Raw genomic sequence first — 17,506 nt, forward strand, 5'->3', positions numbered from 1 at the left:
AACTGGCTTGCCCCTAAGTGGGCTAAGATGGGTTCCCAGTGCCATGACACTTGATTCTTTTTTTTTTGGCCTTGCCACGCAGCTTACGGAATCTCAGTTCTCCAACCAGGGATTGAACCTGTGCGCTTGGCAGTGAAAGCGTGGAGTCCTAACCACTGGACCATCAGGGAACCCCCATGACACTTGATTCTAATTGTCAGTTCTCCTGCCCGTCCATTCCCAGGAGCTCCTAGGGCGAAGGGCTGAGTTGGGACCTAGCCCAGAGTCTGGCACAGAGCAGCCTCAGGGAATATTTGAGGACAGATCCATCCCTGCTCCACAGGGGAGGCTTCCCTGCCTTCTCCGGGAACAGAGAACACCACAGGTTGGGGGAAACAGCAACAGCAGTCATCACTTATAGGGCACTTCTGTGTGCAAGGGCGGTGCCTTGGTCTTAACAAGCGTGTCTCTTTTAATCCTCAAACCAACATTTCTGTGGTGGAAGTTGTTAAATGTTTTCACAGATGAAGGAAACTCCAAGAAGTTAAATAAATTTTAACAGATCCAGGCTCTGGAATCAGGCAGACCTGGGCCAGGTCCATGCCTCACTTGCCATGTGACCTTGGTCATTTTCTGAGCTTCAGTCTCCTCACCTGTAAGAGGTAATGGGATTTACTTCCCTGGAAGAGGATTAAATGGAAATCATGCATAGAAGAACACAATGTGTAGCACAAAGTAAGAGCTAAAAATGTTGGCTGTTATTATTTCAGACAGGAAAAAAGAAAGGAGGCAAAGAATAGGTAACTTTTCCCCCTTTATCAAAGTGGCTTCTTTATTTCAAGAACAGAAAATAAAACTATCATTTGGGCAGCTGCTCCAGTTTTGTCCAAAATAATTTATTTACCAGCCTTACAAAAAAATATGTTGGCAAGAGAAAAATAAAAGTCCTGTAGGAGCAGGCAAGCCTCTCCTTCCTTCCGGCGGCTCCCCTGGGACCCTGCCAGAGAGTGGGGAGTTGGCTGAGGGGCGCCCCCAAGCCCAGGGTGAATCCAAGAGTAAGAGGTCTGGAAGTGGAGGACTGTCCTGAGTCCTCTTGCCGTGGGGGCCGACCCAGCGGACACCGAGGCACTTGTAGGCAAAGGCTGAAGGCCCTCACCCCCTTGGGAGGGGTGAGGGCTGTGTCCTAGGAAGACAAGGTGGGGAGGAGGGGATGCTGAGGGCTGTCGGGGAGAAGCTGCTGGCTCAGTCAGTCTCTGAGGCAAGGCTCCTGGGCCGGGGCTGAGGGGGGATAACTGGGGCAGTGGGGGCCCTGCCTGCAGCCTCAGGGGCCCCTCCCTCCTCTGCGGCCGCCCCCAGGTCCACAACGGCAGGTGCGCTCAGAGAGACTGGGATGAGGGAGGCTGGCCCCGGGGAGGCCGGGCTGGGGGAGGCTGGTGGGGGCCGGCTCTGGCGCCGGGCAGGCTGGGGGGCAGTGGGGGGCAATGGGGGTGGCACCGTGGGGGCCCGGAGGCTGCTGCCAACCAGACGGCGGGGCAGAGCCTGGGGGGTCACAGGGCTGCCAGAGCCAGGGGGCGGGGGTGGGGCTGGAGGGGAGCCGCGGGTGCTGGAGACCTGGGGGGGTGGCATGGTGGGCCTGGCCGGCGCTGGGCGCTTGGCTGTGGAGGAAGGAGAGGGGTGGTTAGGCGTTTACACTGCCTGCGGCAAATCCCCAAGCTCGATGCCACCTTGGGATCTTTGAATCTGCTGTATCTGCCGTTCGCTCTTCCGGGAACAGTTTCCACGCTGGCTACTCACCATTCGGGTCTCGGTCCACGTGTGTCCTCAGCTAGAGGGCCCCTCCCCCGCCCTGCCCCAGTTACTGGCATATTTTCCAGTCGTATTTTCTTCACGGGACTTCTTGCCCTCTGAAATGATCTTGTCAGTTTTAATTTTGCTCGATTATTGCTTGCCTCCCTGACTAGAATGTAAACTAAGCGAGGCCAGCTGATGTCCAGCTGGCTAGCACAGTGTAGGTGTTCAGTACAGAGTTGCTGAATGAAGAACTGCTGCCTGTTCCACCTGCCATCTGGGTCCTCCTCACCTCCTCTCAGAAGCCCACCAGAACTTCCCCACCCCAGCGCTCAGATCCCTCTGCACAGTCCAACCTCACAAGGCAGCCGAGGGGCTAGGTGGGGCAGGACATCTGGACCCTGGTCCTAGCTCTGTCTCCACCCACTGGAGGACCTGGGCAAATCACTTGCCCCCGGGAGCCTCAGTTTCTTCATCGGTGAGATAAGATGACAGCCTTGACCTCCCAGGGCTGACGTGAGGACCAGCGCAGGTGATGCTGTGACCGTCCTTTGACTTGTGCTCCAGTGAGCAAACATCCTGCTTGCACCCCATCCGGGAAAGGTGGCTAGAAGCCCCCTCCTGTAAGAAGATCCCTGTGCGACCTGCCAGCTCCTGCTGGCCCATCTACTCCCATCCAGGTGGAAAACTCTAGAGCCTCCTGGGCTGGGTGTCCCAAGTGTCCTAGTTACCCTGGCAGACTCTCCACCTGAACCCTTGGCCTTCTCACCTGCCTGGCTTTAGGCCACCTGAACAGGTGAATGCACCAAAGGGGCTCAGAAGGAGGCTACCAAACCACCACCACCACCACCACCCTCCTTCGCTGTCTTTCGAAGACCCCATCCTCCCTCTTCACTCTGTGATCCCTGGTCTTCTTGAGGGACTGAACTCCACCGCCCCCAACACTCAATCGCTGACCTTTATCGAGCATTTACTGTGTGCTGGGTATGGGCCAGGCAGCACCATTTAATTCTCCAAACAGCCCTAAAAGGCAGGTGCAGTTACTGTCCCATTACACAGAGGAGGAAGCTGAGGCACAGACAGGTGAAGTCACCTGCCCAAGGTCACAGAGCTGGAATCTGAACCCAGAGTGTCCGGCAGCAAAGCTGGGCCCTTAGCCACCTGGATTCCTGGTCTCCCCTGGCTGTCTGAAAACATGGGACAGTCTGGGATTGCCCGCCCCCTTTCCCTGCCCACCCTCTGCCCCCCTTCTCCTCCCACAGCCAACTCACTCCTCCGAGCCATGTCCTCTGTTGGGGCAGCTGCCTCCAAGGAGCTCCTACTGACCTTGGGGGAGGCTGGTCTGGGGGGTGTCTCAGACTCTGCCCTGCAAGGGAAGGAGAGGGTCAGGGTCAGCCTTGGCCATCTCCCAGAGGACTCCTGGAATCCTGGGGAGATTCCCAGCCAACAGGCTGAGTTTGGGTCCTCCCAGGAGTTGCTCTCCACCACTTTGTGGCTGGGCCTGGGATCTGATAAGATGCTTCTGGCATGGGCCAGAGTTTGTATCCACTGAGCCCTGGCTGCTGCGTGACACTGCGACAGTGTCTGAGGTCCCTCATGTGACCAAGATGTGGGGTAGAAAGCAGGGCCTCCCCTGTATCTCAACTCTCAGCCTCCATGTGATCTTTACGGGATGTTCTGGCCACTAGAAGCCAGAGAATGGACGAGAAGCAGGGGAGGAGGCCAGGGCTCATTCCTGGCTCTGCTCCGTTGGCTACTCCTTGGGGAGGCCTTTCCTGAGCCCCCCTTGCATGACTCCTGTTCCCTACTCGACCCCCCGACCCTGCTCTACTGTCCTTCGTAGCACGCATCACCGCCTGACATTACACTGTGCCTTCATCAGTGTTCTGGTTGATTCTGTCTCCCCACTCCCTGGAATGCGAGCTCTAAGGGCAGCATTTGTCTGTCTTGCTCATCTGAGGAAATTCATGGTTGGGGCCCCAGCAGTCTGTGATAACTGATCAATACCCGCTGGGTATGGAGGCAACATGGCACCATGTTAAACCTTCTGATTTAAAGGATCAAAGAGAAGACTGGAAGGTACAGAATTTACACATTCCAAAATGATCAGTTCCCTAGTTCCCTAAATCTCCAGGGTCTGAAACAGCGCCTGGCACACAGTAGGTGCTCAGTAAAGAACCATATAACACAGAAGCGAACACATCAGAGGTTGAGAAGAATATGCCTCTGAGGTCTCTATCCTACCCACTCCAAACTGGGAAACCTGGTATTTGGGATGAAAATATAATAATTATATTTCCTAAAATGCTACTGGACACCCTGAGAGATGTTGTCTCAGGCTGGGCATCTCAAGGCCAGGACAGGGGCCATTCATACCCACCAGTCCTTACCTTTCCTTGAGAGCCACTGAGGCTGAGGCAGGGGCCGGAGCTGGAGCTGGTACAGTGGCCGGGGTGGGTGTGGCAATCGATGGAGTCTCCTCAGAAGCCGGCCTGTCGCTGACCTTGTCCTGGGGTGCAGGCGCTGAGAACAGGCCTGACACGTTGAAGTTGATATCTGCAGACAGAAGGGAGCAGATCTGAACTTAGAGAGCTTCCGCAGGCCTCCCCTCCTCAGCCGGTGTCGGGACCACTTTCCCTTTCTCTGGATGTTGTCTGGACCATGTTTCGCCTTCCCACTCCCAGGTGGGCCTCACAACAATCCCACGAAGCAGGCATCATCATGCCCATTTTACAGATGAGAAACTGAGGCTCAGAGTGGAGAAGACATTTCCTCCAGGCCTTGTGGTGAGTTTGCAGGGTTGCCAGGGACTGAAGCTGAGTCTGGAGGGCACCAAGCTGGGCAGATGAAGGCACAAAGAGGGACACGTTCACAAAGGCGGGAGCTTTACCTCCAGGGAAGAGGGTGTCTGCATTCTGTATCAGAGCCTCGACCATGCCCACCACCTGGATGGATGAGACGGAGGCTGCGTCCAGCTGGGCCAGGTCCCTGGGACAAAAAGAGAGTGAAAGTGAGTCATCATTTAGCAAAGTCTAGTGACCCCAACTCTCTGGCCCTCTGCTGGGCACTGGGGACACAAGGATCAGGTGAATAACAACCCCTCACATATCACAGCACTTTACAATTACAAAACATTTCTCCGTTTATTATCTCATCTAACTCCCAAAGCAAAAATCCTCAATGTTTGTCTAGTTTCTCTCCAATTTACAAAAGAGGAAATGAAGGTCCAGAGTGACTTCCTAAGGCCCATCTCTGGAAGGTGGGGGGCGGGGGGGAGGTGCTAGAATCAGATCCCTGGGCTTCCAGCTCCCCGTAGCAGGCCACCAAGCACCCCATTACTGCCTTTACCCAGAATGCCTATCTCCAAAGCCCCATGGGATCCACGATCCCTTTGGCTGCTCCTCACAGCAGCCTTGACAATTGCAGCTGCTCAACCTACTCCAAGGATGGGGAAACTGAGGCCCAGGGGAAAAATAAGCAGCAGATGTTGGGGGGGGGGAGGGGACTGCCACCTTCCCCTCAATCTGTGGCCACTCACCCTTCTTTCTCAGGGGGCCACAGCAGGTTGGGCCCCAGGACAATGGCGATGTTGCTGGGTGTCATCTTGTTCACTTCCTGCTCCTCGGCCAGCCGTGCCAGGAACTTCATCAGGTACCTAGGGCGTGGGAGGGGGACTTGGACCAGGGGCAGGGCATCTTGGGCCATGAACACCCATGGATGCCCCCCAAGACCTGAGACTTCTCCAGCCTGGGATTGCCAACGAGTGGCAAAGACACCACACAGGACATTTAGGAAAATTTTTACTAGTTACATTAGCTGACCTACTGAACACCACCTACGTGTCAGGCACTAAGTTGAGAACCTCGCAGCCACCCTACAGAGCAGGGACTGTCATGCTCCAAGTCTTCCACACGAGGGTGCTGGGGCACAGAGAGTTAGATTGCTAGCCTAGGACCACATAGTGGCAGAGGTGGGATTTAAAGCTGGGTGGTGTGGCTTCAAGGTTCAAGGTATGTGTTCAGTTTGATGTCTAGTATAAAAAAATACAGTTAATACATCAAAGTGGTATTTTCAGAAATATTGCTTAGGACAAGGACACCAGCCCACGGCCCTGAAGTGGCAGCTGGGCCTTGGCTTGGGGAGGCCTGGGTGTGGGCTGGGGGCTCACCTGAGGTTGCTGAGGTTCTCACGGGGCAGCCGGCTGCACACCTCCTGGAGGGCCTCCAGCCGGGCTCCTGGCTCCTTCAGGCTGTGGACGGGGGAGGGACCTGGTGAGCCTGCCCTGGGTGGCCCCTCTGCAGCCTCATCCTCCCCAGCACCCGCCCCTCCCCATCCTCACCTGGCTGCCCTCATCCAGTCGTCATAGAGGTCAAAGGTCATCAGGGGTTCCGGCAGCTCTCGCAGGTAGGACTTGAGGGCACCTGGAGCGGTGGTGGGGGCTCAGATGCAGCCCTCCAAGCCCCCAACTTTACCCCCAGTCCTCAGCTCTCTCCATGTCAGGAACTTTTACCTCTTGTTCACACTAACGTGTCTAGGTCTGATCATTTCTTTGGGCCACGGGCCCTTTTGAGAAAATGATGAAGCCTAGTGATCTTGTCCACAGAAAAACATACACACGTTTCAGGGGGCTCACCATGGACCTCAACGTTAAGGACGCCTATGTCTCCTCAGATGTCTTCTTGGCAGATTATCAGGCCTTAAGCCAAACTATCATGGGATCATTTCAGGCAGCTTCAGGGAAGGGATTTGGGGGGAAGGCTCTCTACCCAGGGCTCCTCAGAGCAGGTACCTGCCACAGCGTGGGGGTCAGAGCAGAACTCCTGCAGGCTGCAGGGGTCCGAGGCCATTGTCTGCTTGAGGCGCTTCAGCACCGAGGCCCCGGCGGCCAGACGGAAGAGGCCCTGAGGTGCGAGAGGGGGCAGGTGGGGATCACGGAGGGGTGGGCGGGGCAGGACACCCCGGTTGGGAGGCCCTGGCCCCCTCATGGCCTGGAGTAGGCCTCGGGGGCCCCACTGGGCTGGGGGGGCAGAGTGAACACCCCCGTATTCGTGGTTCCTCTCGACTCCTAAGGTCTAGGATTCTGAGCAAAACGGGAAGTCTAGGGGCTTCCCTGGTGGCGCAGTGGTTGGGAGTCTGCCTGCCGATGGAGGGGACGCAGGTTCGTGCCCTGGTTCGGGAGGATCCCACATGCCGCGGAGCGGCTGGGCCCGTGAGCCATGGCTGCTGGCCTGCGCGTCCGGAGCCTGTGCTCCGCAACGGGAGAGGCCACGACAGTGAGAGGCCCACGTACCGCAAAAAAAAAAAAAAGGGAAGTCTGGGAGGAGCTCAGAAAAGTCATGGGGAGACAGGAGTCTGGTTAGGAGTGAAAGGGAGACAGGAGGCCCAGCAGGACTGTCCTGAAGCCTAGGTCTGTCTTTGGGTGTGGTCCACCTCCTAAGGGTCTGTCCTTAGGAAGCAGCCGATACACTAGCACGACGGAGGTGCAAAGGACGGATGAGGGCAGCGTGTGGCTGTGACTCATGTGGAGTCTCCGGCTTCACTGCCACCTTCTCACCTGCTGGGCACATCTACCCATTGGCCTCTGCCTCCCCCTTGCAAAATGGAGCCAATGAGGGCTCCCTCCAAGGGTTCTTGGGATAATCCACTGGAACAAGGAGCACAAAGGGCTGATGGCACAGTGCCCGGCCCACGTGAGCATCGTTAAGTGGGAGGTGGTATCAGTTCAGCAGCAGGAGGCCATGCCTCCTGCCAGCACCTGTACGCTAATGGTGAGATTACAGGTCCCAGCGCGGGCAGCGTGTGGGAGGTGTGGGACCGAGTGAGGGCCCTGGTGCTCCTTTCCCACCCACCCCAGTGAGCCCCACCTCTTCCTTCATGCCCTCAGAAAGCAGCATCATGACGCAGGCCTCGATGGGCAGGGCGATGTCCCGGCCCAGCTCTCGCAGGTGGGTTCCCAGAGGCACCCCATACACCCTGGAGAAGGGGGTGGCCATCATCGAGGGGGAGGGGTCTGCAGGGATGAGACAGATGAGCGGCCCAGGGTCCTCCCACCTCTGAGCACCCAGGTCAGGGCAGACAGGAGCAACCCCAGACGTTCTCAAGGGGCTACCACCTCCCTCCTGACCACCCATGCCACACATCCTGAAATCATCCAACACCATCTCTTGAATCCGCCCACCTCCACTGCCCCCACCCCAGTCCGGGACACCGTCCCCTCCCTTCTGCCTCCTAGCAGGGTTCCAGTCCTGCCCCTTCGTTCCATTCTCCACGCAGCAGCCAGAGCAATCTCTTCATCACAAATCTAATTGAGCGCTCCCCTGCTCAGAACTCATCCCTGGCTCCCTGCTGCCTTTCGTGATGGAGTGCAAGCTTCTTAACATGCCCCAAGCAGGGTGGGGGTCAGGGGTGGGGGTCGGGGCCTGCCTGTGTCCCCACCTGTTTGGCTGTGGTTCTCCCTCAGCTCAGCCAGGGCCGTGTCCAGTGAGCTCAGAGACTTGCGATGGTAATCGGCCTGAATCTCCATGAGCTATGGGGACAAGGGGGCACCCCCGGGGGGAAGTGAGGGAAGCTGAGCCTCCCCCAGGGGCCACAAACGCAGACCCTTCCCTCCCACCATCTCGCAGGGGGTCTCAGTGGCCCCTGAGCTCCGGTTGGCAGGAGCCCGGTCTTGGACTCACGTGGATAAAGTAGTTGGCATAGGTGTCCTCCTTGGTGGCAAAGTGGTACAGATCGGCCAAGTACTCGTCCTTGGGGACAGAGAGGGGAGGGCTTATACCAGCGAGGCTGGGGCCCAGCGGGGAAGCTTGGAGGGGATAGCGACTTGCCCAAGCTGTACGGGGAGGGTCACAACCAGCTCTCCTCTCTCTGCTTACGGTTTGTTCCTGGGGCCAGCCCGCAGGGACCCCTTTGAACTCCTGAGGGGCTTTTACAGCTTCTAGTCCTCTTCTCTGTGTCCCTATATCCTCAGCACAGTGCCTTGTGTTACTCACCCCTCATTTGTTCACCCACCCTTCATTCATTCATTCATTCATTCACTCACTTAGCAAACGCACTGAGACTCTGGTGAACAGGCATCTCTCCCTCCCAGGTGTTATGCGTATGGTATAGACAGAAGTGGCTACAAGGTGATGGTTAAGTACACAGACCTTGGAGCCTGACAGCCTGGGTTCAAATCCCGACTCTGCTGCTTCCTAGCTATGTGGCCTGGGGCAAGTCACGTCACCTCTCTGAGCCTCAGTTTTGTCACCTGAGAAATGGGGACAGCACCCACTCGTGCCACCACCACACATCCAGGAAGCCCCAAGCGCCCCTCACCTTGCACTGCTCCACCTTCCTCTTCAGCTCCTCCTCCTCCTCCTTCAGCATCTCCACCTTGTTGGCTGTGGTGGTGTAACTGCCCGGGCTGCCACCCAGGCCCTGGCCACTGCCTGAGTTCTTAGCTGCCTGACTGAGCCTGAGGATGATCCCAAGGTGGGGTGGTTACGTCCCCATCGCACGTCCAGAGCCAAGGGCCTCTCCATAGGCCTGACCACATAGGATTCCGGAATTTACAGATGCAAATCCCAGAGCTGAACTGGCCTTGGGGCTCTGCCCACCCTGGGCAGAGTGCTCTGGTGCACCCCCTTGTGGTGGGCTTGGTGATCAGGGCCACGCACCTCCAGAGTGGAGGGTGGGGCCCCTCCCACCAACCAGGGATCTTGGAGGTTTATGGCTATCCCGGGCTTTTGGGTACTCCAGCTGGCACAAGCACATGCACATACGCGCACAGAGGCACCCTCACATGCACTGTCCCCATATGTCTTCCTAAGGACCAGGCGTGTGTACAAGGACACACACTGTACTCAGTGGGCCCTGCAGCGTCCTCCTAGTGGGGGAAGGGCCTCGAAGCTCTGTGGCCACATCCATAGGCTGAAGTAGGCGTGAACCTCACCTAAAGGCTGTGGCTCCCACCTGCTTTTGAGTGTGTTCCAGTCAGACACCAGCTTCTGCAGGCTCTTCTTGTGCTTGAGGATGGCTGGCAGCTCCTCCTGGGGGCGGGCACAGGAAGGGTTCAGCAGGCTGCGGAGGTGGGAGCTGGAGGCTGGGGAAGCTGGGGGCAGAGGGAGGGGCCAGGGTCACCTCACTCAGCCTGTTGAGCGGCTGCAGGACGTCCCGCTCCAGGGTCATCTCAAACTCGGCCAGGATGCGGGCAAGCTGGTTCTGAATGGCACAGCTCATCTCCAAGGCCTTCCTGTGGACACAGCACCCAGTGGGCCCGGGCTCCCACAGCCCCTCACCCCCCTCTGGAGAGACTGGGCAGGGGGGCCTCCTGCCTCCCCATCACCCCCTGTCTCTTCTATCTCTCCTTCGTCTTCACTGAGCCCAACGCCCTCGCAGGCCTGGCCGCCCTCACTGACCTGGACACTGTTTCCAGCCCAGACACTCTTCCCAGCCTGGTCATCCTTCCACCGCGGATGCCCTCCTTGACTGGGACCCTCTCCTGACCCAGATACCTCCTTGGCATCTCCAGGTGAGGGCCAAGGTCCCTGTCCGTGCTCACCCCATGCTGGAATCAGGGTCCAGCTCCTTGAAGCTCTCGGCCATCGTGGTGGACAGAGCCATGAGGGGAAGCTTCTTCTGCAGGGAAGGGCAGGGTCGGCTGTGAGCGTGAGCGCAGGTGCTCGCCCACTGGGTTGCTTCCACGCCCCTGCCTGAGCACATGGCGAGTCTCCTGGGGGCAGAATCCCCACCAAGGCCCTGGGCGTGGACAGCGGAGGCGGGAACCCAGGAGGGCCACGGACACAGGTGAGAGTAGAAGCAGGATGATGACAAGGCACGGTGGAGGTGACAGATCCCCGTAACCATGTACAGAGCCCCCACCCATCTGGGGTCCCCCTACCCCCTCCCAGAAGCCACTTGATTGGGCAGGAAGGAGTGATGGACCAAGTCCCATCACTGAATGGAAAACTAAAAACAGAGGGTATGGGGCTTGCCCCAGTTCACAGTTAGAGGGAGGGTGGAGGAGCCAGGAACACAACCTAGAGTGGGCCCTCTCGCCTGCTGCAGGGCACCTGTGGCTGACCTAGCCCCTGCGGAGCTCAAAACCCTCCACGGTTCCCTATTGCTCTGGCCACACGGAATTGTTGCCCAGTTACAAGTTTGCCCCCCACATTCCTACCTAGCATTGTAGAGAGCACCGGCTTAGGTCAGGGAGACCAGAGTTCGAATCTCAGTTTTGCCACTTACTAGCTGTGTGACCTTGAGTGGATCACTTTACCTCTCTGTCTCCGTTTCCTCCTCGGTACACAGTGCTAATAAGGGCAGCCTCCTCCTAAGGTTGTTTTCAGCATTAAGTGAGGCAATGTGTGGAGATATCCTAGTAACAGACTAGCAGTAATCAGTCCATAAATACTGGCTGCTGGTTAACACCAGTTAGTAACACTCAAAATCCAGCTCAAATGCCACTTCTTTCAGGAAGCCCTCACAAACTGCCCAGTTGTGAGCACCTGCTCTGGGTGCTGATTGGACAGAGAGGTTCAGGTGCTGTCAGAGGCCTGGCTTTGGCTCAGAAGATTGGTGCAGGCGGGCGGCGTCAAGAAGGGGATGGGGAAGAAATAGGACATCATGAGTGGGGTGCCGGAGGAGCCTTGGGACAGGGCAGTCTCCACCCCCTTGGTGCCAGAGACTCAGACAAGTGGGGAGACCCCAGCCCCGACCTCGCTGCCCCACTGGACAGAGGTGTCCTGCCCAGGCCCCTCCTCCCTGGGACCCCCACTCACCACCCGCTTGTCCATGTCCGCCCCGCTCTGGCCCTGCAGACAGGCCTGCAGCCGTTTGTGGACATTGTGGGCTGCTCGCTTGGCCGGCTCCAGTCGCTGCTCCACCTGGGAGGGGGTCCACGGGTTATGGATCGTGGGGGGCTGTTGTCCCCCACGCCCCACTGTCCTGCTCTCCCCCAGAGCAGGAACTACCTTTCTCTTCCCTCCTCCTGGGGACCCCATTGCCAACAGCGTGGTAATGACTCAACTTGGGCCCCCAACGGGCATCCGTGCCTGGCCCTCTGCTGACAGCCTGCATGGGCTTGCCCTGCCACCCGCTGCCGGCCCAGGCACATACCTGCTGCAGGTCCTCCCCCAGGAACTCGGCAGTCTCCGGGGTGCTGCAGGGGGAGACAGCTTCTGCTGAGCTGGCCCAGGTTAGGAAACCCCCGCCTCCTCCTGCCCCCCACTGCAAACAGGGCACCTGAACCCCAGATGCTTCCAGTGCCCCTCCCAGTCAGGCCGCCCTGGGTGGCCCGCCTGCCTCATCCCAGTCAGAACACATTCCATGGGGGCGGGAGTAGGATGCCAGGCTTTTTCCTCCTCCACCCAGGGCTGTGTCCCGAGAGTGGGCGGACGAAACCGAAGCAGGGACTGGGGGCGCCTCTCTCTTCTGCTGACCTGGGGAGAGGAGGCCTGGGCTGCCCCAAGAACAGGAAGTGTGCGAGCTCAGACTCCTGGGCTGTTGGTTACAAAGGACTCTGGACTGTGGTGGTGGGCAGGTCCTGGGCCCCTGCCCGGGGACACGTGGGGACACTGAGGCTCAGAGCAAGGTGGCCGGCCTGCCCACGCTCATATAGGCATCTGCGCCAGTGTGTGACTACAGCAGGTCTGTGGACACCCAGTCCCCTCCCCTGAGCCCAGAGAATGAGAAACTCCCAGCGCAGGGGGAAGAGAAGAGAAGACAGGCACTGGGAGCTCCCCACATTTCCGCCCTCCACACCACCAGCTCAGGGGCTGTGGTGGGAATGTGGGGGTGTTTCCACCTGAGGCTGAGAGAAGCAGAAGCAAGACAGAGAAGCAAGGACGCCTCTGGGCTGGAGGGCGGCGGGAAGTGGCGCAGGGCAGGGCAGGGGCGGCCCCTCCTCCCACCGCTACCAGGACCCTATCTCTGCTGCTCCCCCAAGGTCTGGGGCCCTGACCGTCCCTCCCCCGCAGGCAACCAGAGATGGTTAACAGTCCCCCCTTGTACAGAGGGGACAAGTGAGGCCAGGGAGGACCGTCCACTCAGGGGCTCATGGAGACAGAGAAGACCCAGCATCCTTGATCCTCCACCCACCCTCCAATCAGGGGTAGGGGTGCCCCTTCCCCCAAAGGCCAGCGCCTGCCCCTCCTGCTCTGGCTGGGAGAGGGGGTGGCATTCAGAGGGGAGGAAAAGAGGTGGCCAGTCAGAAGGTGGCCGTCCAGCTGTCCTCAGTCTCCCCCCGACCTCCCACCTCCTCTAGGGTCCTGCCGGCTGAGAATGGGACTGGAAGGGAAGGGGTTGACACTCACCGTCCCAAGCTGCCCGTGTGGGCCAGCTGCCGCATGCGATGCAGCTGCCTCTTCATCATCTTGGGGGCGGGATGGGGGCCGCGGGGTCACGGTGGGGGTCGAGGGCCCGGCAGCCCCCGGCCCAGCCTGCCTCTGCCCGCGGCGCCTCTCTCGCCCCGGGTGGGTGGGCGGCGCTCTCCGCTTCCTGGGCCAGCCGCGCTCCGCTGCAGCTCACTCTCTCCTCCCCCGCTGGCGACTCCGCCCCCGGCCCCCAGGTCACTCCTCTCTCCAAGTTTGTTTTCTCGCTCTTTCGCGTCTTCCGGGCCCCCCAACGGCGCCCCACCACGGTCCCGGCGAGTGTGGGTCCGCCGGCCGCCTGGAGATCCACAGGTTGTGCGCGCGGCCCCTCCTCCCCGCTCCTCCCCGCCCAGCCCCGGTGGCGGGAAGCAGGTAAGCCCGTTCCTGCCACCGCGCCTGCCCGGCTTCCTGGGTTCCTGCCCCACCCGCCGGCCTGCAAGCCCTGGGTATAAATAACCTTGGCACCCTCTTAAAGGGAAAACAGCCTTCCATGTTTAGGAGGCAGAGGCCAAGGACAGGCCCATCTAGGCCTCCCAAAGGATGCTGTCCTAGACTCCCTTCCGGAAGGACCTCCTGGTCACCTTGAGCTAAAGGTCAACCCCTGCTCCCCTGCTGGAAGATGGGCTGGAGGCTTTGGCTTCCTGGGGCCACGCTGCTGCAGTGTGCCCTTGGACAACTCCCTGGAACTCTGGACTCACTATCTCTAATGGCCTGTGGGTCAGCTGTCCTGACCCTGCCCACCTGGAAGAGTGGATAAGACACTCCTGCCTGCTCCTCCAGCACCCATGCTTCTGCTCCCATCGCCCTTTTCACAGGGGTCCCCACCACCCTCCAGCCACAGCGAAACCTCCCAGAGCAGTTCCCTGACACCCTGCCCTCTTCCAGCCCCAGCCACGAGTTTCCTCTGTCTGTGAAATCCCTTCGCCGGGCAGACTTCCTCAGTCCCTGCCCTAACTTCTTGTAAGGCAAGGACGTGGATACCGCTCTGACCTCCCCAAACTCAGTACCGTAGTAGTTATTTCTTCAGCTCTCCACCCAAAACACACTGGGACATACAGTAGATGCTCCATAACTGCCAGTTAATACAAGATGAGGGCCTTTGGCAAACAGTAGGCTCTTCTTACTCTGAACCCCTGCACCCCTTGGGCATCAGGAGCTCCGGGGGGTGGGGGGAGAGGGAGGGGCCTGGGGTAGGGTCCTAGCACACCTACTGCACTTTGCCTTGTTGGAGTTTCAGTTCAGTTTGAGGGTTATTTGAGCACCTGCTGTGTGTGGATGGGCAGACTGGGCACTTCTGAGGGCAGGACCTCCACCTCAGACCCCTCAGTGTGCCCCGGGCCCAACATGGGGCCTGGCACACAGTGGACACGTGCTGGACACTGGCCACCCCTCCAACTCTCCAAAGGGAGAGCCAGGCAGACCCTGGTGGGGTGGGGAGGGGCTGCGAAGGGAACCTGAGTGTGGAATCCTGGCTGGAAGTTGAGAGGCTCCTGGATCAAACGCTTAGGCCAAGATGAGGGGATTGATCCCAGGCTAGGTTTCCTCGCCCACTTCCCCTTCTCCCAGCTGGAAGGCCCCTGGGGAGGGCAGGGCTTGAGGAATGCCTCGATGGAGGGAGACATCAGAGTCCAGTATAGACTTGGATTCTGTTTTTTATTTTTTTTTGGCTGTGTTGGGTCTTAGTTGCTGCGCGCGGGCTTTCTCTAGGTGCGGTAAGCGGGGGCTACTCTTCCTCGAGGTGCGTGGGCTTCTCATTGCGGTGGCTTCTCTTGTTGCGGAGCGCGGGCTCTAGGCTCACGGGCTCAGTAGTTGCAGTGTGCGGGCTTAGTTGCTCCGCAGCATGTGGGATCTTCCTGGACCAGGGATCGAACCTGCGTCCCCTGCACTGACAGGCGGATTCTTAACCACTGCGCCACCAGGGAATTCCCGACTTGGCTTCTTAAAATGTGGGGCTGCACTTTGCAATGCCTGGGTTCTAGTCCTGGCCTCTCCACCTCCCTCACTGGACAGATCCCAGAACTTGGTGGTGACTCAGTTTCCCCTGTCTCTGCAGTGGGCACAACCTACTGCGTGCAGAATTAGGAAACTGAAGACTCCCAAGGCAGCAACTTGACACCAGGTGCCACTGTCCTGCCGTCTGGGAAATCTCCAGGCTACATGGTGTCCCCATCCTCTTCCAGCCCTGCCTCTGGCCCAGACCACACTGGTCTGGGCTTGTCCACTTCCCCAGCTGTTCGAAAGGTCCTTGAGGGCAATGCCTGGCTTCTACCCCTGTCCCTCCTAGTCTTGCCCAGGCCTGAGCCCCCAGCTGCAGCCTGGGGAGGGGTCAATCTATGTGGGCTGTAGCAGCAGCTGATGTGGAAACAACTGAGCCGTATAATCAGGCCACCTGAGCTCTGGGCCTCCCATCTGGGCTCCAGACTCCCCTCTGGCCAGACCCAAGAGCCTTTGCAGGAAGGGCACCTGGCTCCTCCATGTCCAGCCTGGATGGGGCTGCTGTACCTTTTAGCTGGGTAAGGGGTATGTTTTAGGGTATATTTAAGCTCAAGCACACTCAGATGTTGAATCGTGAAAAGGCTGGAAGCCCTGAAGTTTGGATCATTGGCTGTTCTTTCGAAGGATGTTATCATCAGAGACTTCTGGACTCAGAGGTTTCAATCAGTGAATATTGAGATCATAGTTTTAGAACTGCAGATGCGGAAGGGGACCTCAGAGGTCACCAGCCAACCCCTTCTCTAATGACTTGCTGTGTCTCCTCCTGAGGAGGGCCTGGGCCTTGTCTGGCTTAGGCTGAATTCAGGGGCCTAGCAATATGCCATAGTCACAGGAGCTCAATAAACACAGCCGACTTGAATGGCAAGTGAAGACATCACATCGATGGACGTTTATTTCCAACCCAAGAGACAGACCTTACTGGTGTGGATGGAGCTGGCTGGCTGGGCTCAGCCTCTCACCAGCTGGGTGACCTGGGGCGAGGTAGTTCACCTTTCTGAGCCTGTGTCCTCCTCGGCAGCTTGAAAATGATAGCATCTACCTGATAGGTTGTGAGGGTTAAATAAATTAATTTGTAAAATACTTAGGACAGTGCCTGGCCCCGTTTATTATTCAGCCTGCAAAGTCAGTAATGGAAAGACCCTTTAACCCCCATTCCTGCCTCAGTTGCCCCCAAATGTGTCTTGCAGCCTGGGGTCAATGGCACTTATTGTCATGTACTTCAGCACATCCTCCAGTGAGGTTAGTATCATGTGGTTTTATTTATTTATTTTGAAATTAATTAATTAATTTTTGGTTGTGTTGGGTCTTTGTTGCTGCACGTGGGCTTTCTCTAGTTGGGGCGAGTGGGGGCTACTCTTCGTGGCGGTGCACGGGCCTCTCATTGCGGTGGCTTCTCTTGTTGCAGAGCACAGGCTCTAGGCGTGCCGGCTTCAGTAGTTGTGGCACATGGGCTCAGCAGTTGTGGCACACGGACTCAGCAGTTGTGGCACACGGGCTTAGTTGCTCTGTAGCATGTGGGATCTTCCCGGACCAGGCCTCGAACCCGCGTGCCCTGCATTGGCAGGCGGATTCTTAACTGCTGCGCCACGAGGGAAGCCCTCATGTGGTTTTCTAGGTGAGCAGACCCAGGCTCCTGGCCCAGGTCCCTAGCCGGCTAAGTGGCAGAGGCCAAGTTAGAAAGATCTGACAGGCTCCAGACCATCCATGTGCTCTCCTGCTGTACCAGATAGCACTGCCTGAACACTCTAGAAATGCTGGTCCCTGCCCGCCTCCCCGCCCCCCACCTTAATCCCTGCGGCTGCTTTGGGGGGCCCAGAGGCTTCAGTGCAGATTGTCTGCCAAAACCCACAACGGTCTGAGAAACGTCCGCTGCTGAAGCTCCAGCAGGATGTGGGTAGGGAGGCCAGTGGCCGGCGCCGAGGCGGTGGTAGCAGGGGTCAGCTGTGGGGCCGCAGGACTGAGCAGGAACATCCCACTTCAGACACTTGAGAAATTGTGGCCGTATCACTGCTGCCCTCCAAGGGGAGGCTTCTGCCCAGAGCAGCTAGGCGTGTGTTGTCACTGCTGGGGCTCCGAAAACTTCCTTGCCTCCTCCTCCAGCCAAAAGGACTTACCAGGGAACCCCGGGTGGGGCTGAGGCACGGGGACTCCACCGCAATCCTGATAGCCCCAGAGGGCATGTGCCCTTAACCCTGGCCCCAGAGGACAGCAGCTGATGGGGGTGGGGGTGGGGGTGGGTGCAATGTGCAGTCAGGGTGGTCACCTCACAGGACTGCTGGTCACATCTGGGCCCTAACACATGCCCTCAGGCACTTTATAAGCTCCCTGATCCTCGGTTTCCCATTTTCACGGGGCAGCGTGCTGCCGGCCTAGAGCGGCGCTGGGCTAGGGCCGGC

General features: G+C 58.5%; 1 protein-coding gene across 2 annotated transcripts; it reads right to left on the reverse strand.

The window, feature by feature from the left end:
• Nucleotides 1-776: 776 nt before the first annotated feature.
• Nucleotides 777-13,296, reverse strand: SH3BP1 (SH3 domain binding protein 1). Of its 2 annotated transcripts, none has more exons than XM_081249444.1 (18): nucleotides 13,059-13,296; nucleotides 11,863-11,905; nucleotides 11,526-11,630; nucleotides 10,307-10,383; nucleotides 9,886-9,997; nucleotides 9,718-9,794; nucleotides 9,082-9,220; nucleotides 8,445-8,513; nucleotides 8,203-8,293; nucleotides 7,632-7,777; nucleotides 6,557-6,668; nucleotides 6,107-6,188; nucleotides 5,936-6,016; nucleotides 5,306-5,422; nucleotides 4,658-4,755; nucleotides 4,158-4,323; nucleotides 3,040-3,133; nucleotides 777-976 (listed from the first exon to the last, which is right to left on the reverse strand). In XM_081249444.1, the coding sequence occupies exons 1-18, from the start codon at nucleotides 13,115-13,117 to the stop codon at nucleotides 839-841; spliced, it is 1,806 nt and encodes a 601-aa protein (XP_081105570.1). In that variant the 5' UTR covers nucleotides 13,118-13,296; the 3' UTR covers nucleotides 777-838. The 2 variants fall into 2 exon arrangements, with proteins under 2 accessions (XP_081105570.1, XP_081105569.1); XM_081249443.1 differs by lacking the exon at nucleotides 777-976 and adding an exon at nucleotides 1,023-1,634 and having other exon boundaries at nucleotides 3,039-3,133.
• Between the last annotated feature and the right edge of the window lie 4,210 nt (nucleotides 13,297-17,506).

This window comes from Mesoplodon bidens (genome assembly GCF_964165515.1).
Source record: "Mesoplodon bidens genome assembly, chromosome: 11".
Lineage (NCBI taxonomy): Eukaryota > Metazoa > Chordata > Mammalia > Artiodactyla > Ziphiidae > Mesoplodon > Mesoplodon bidens.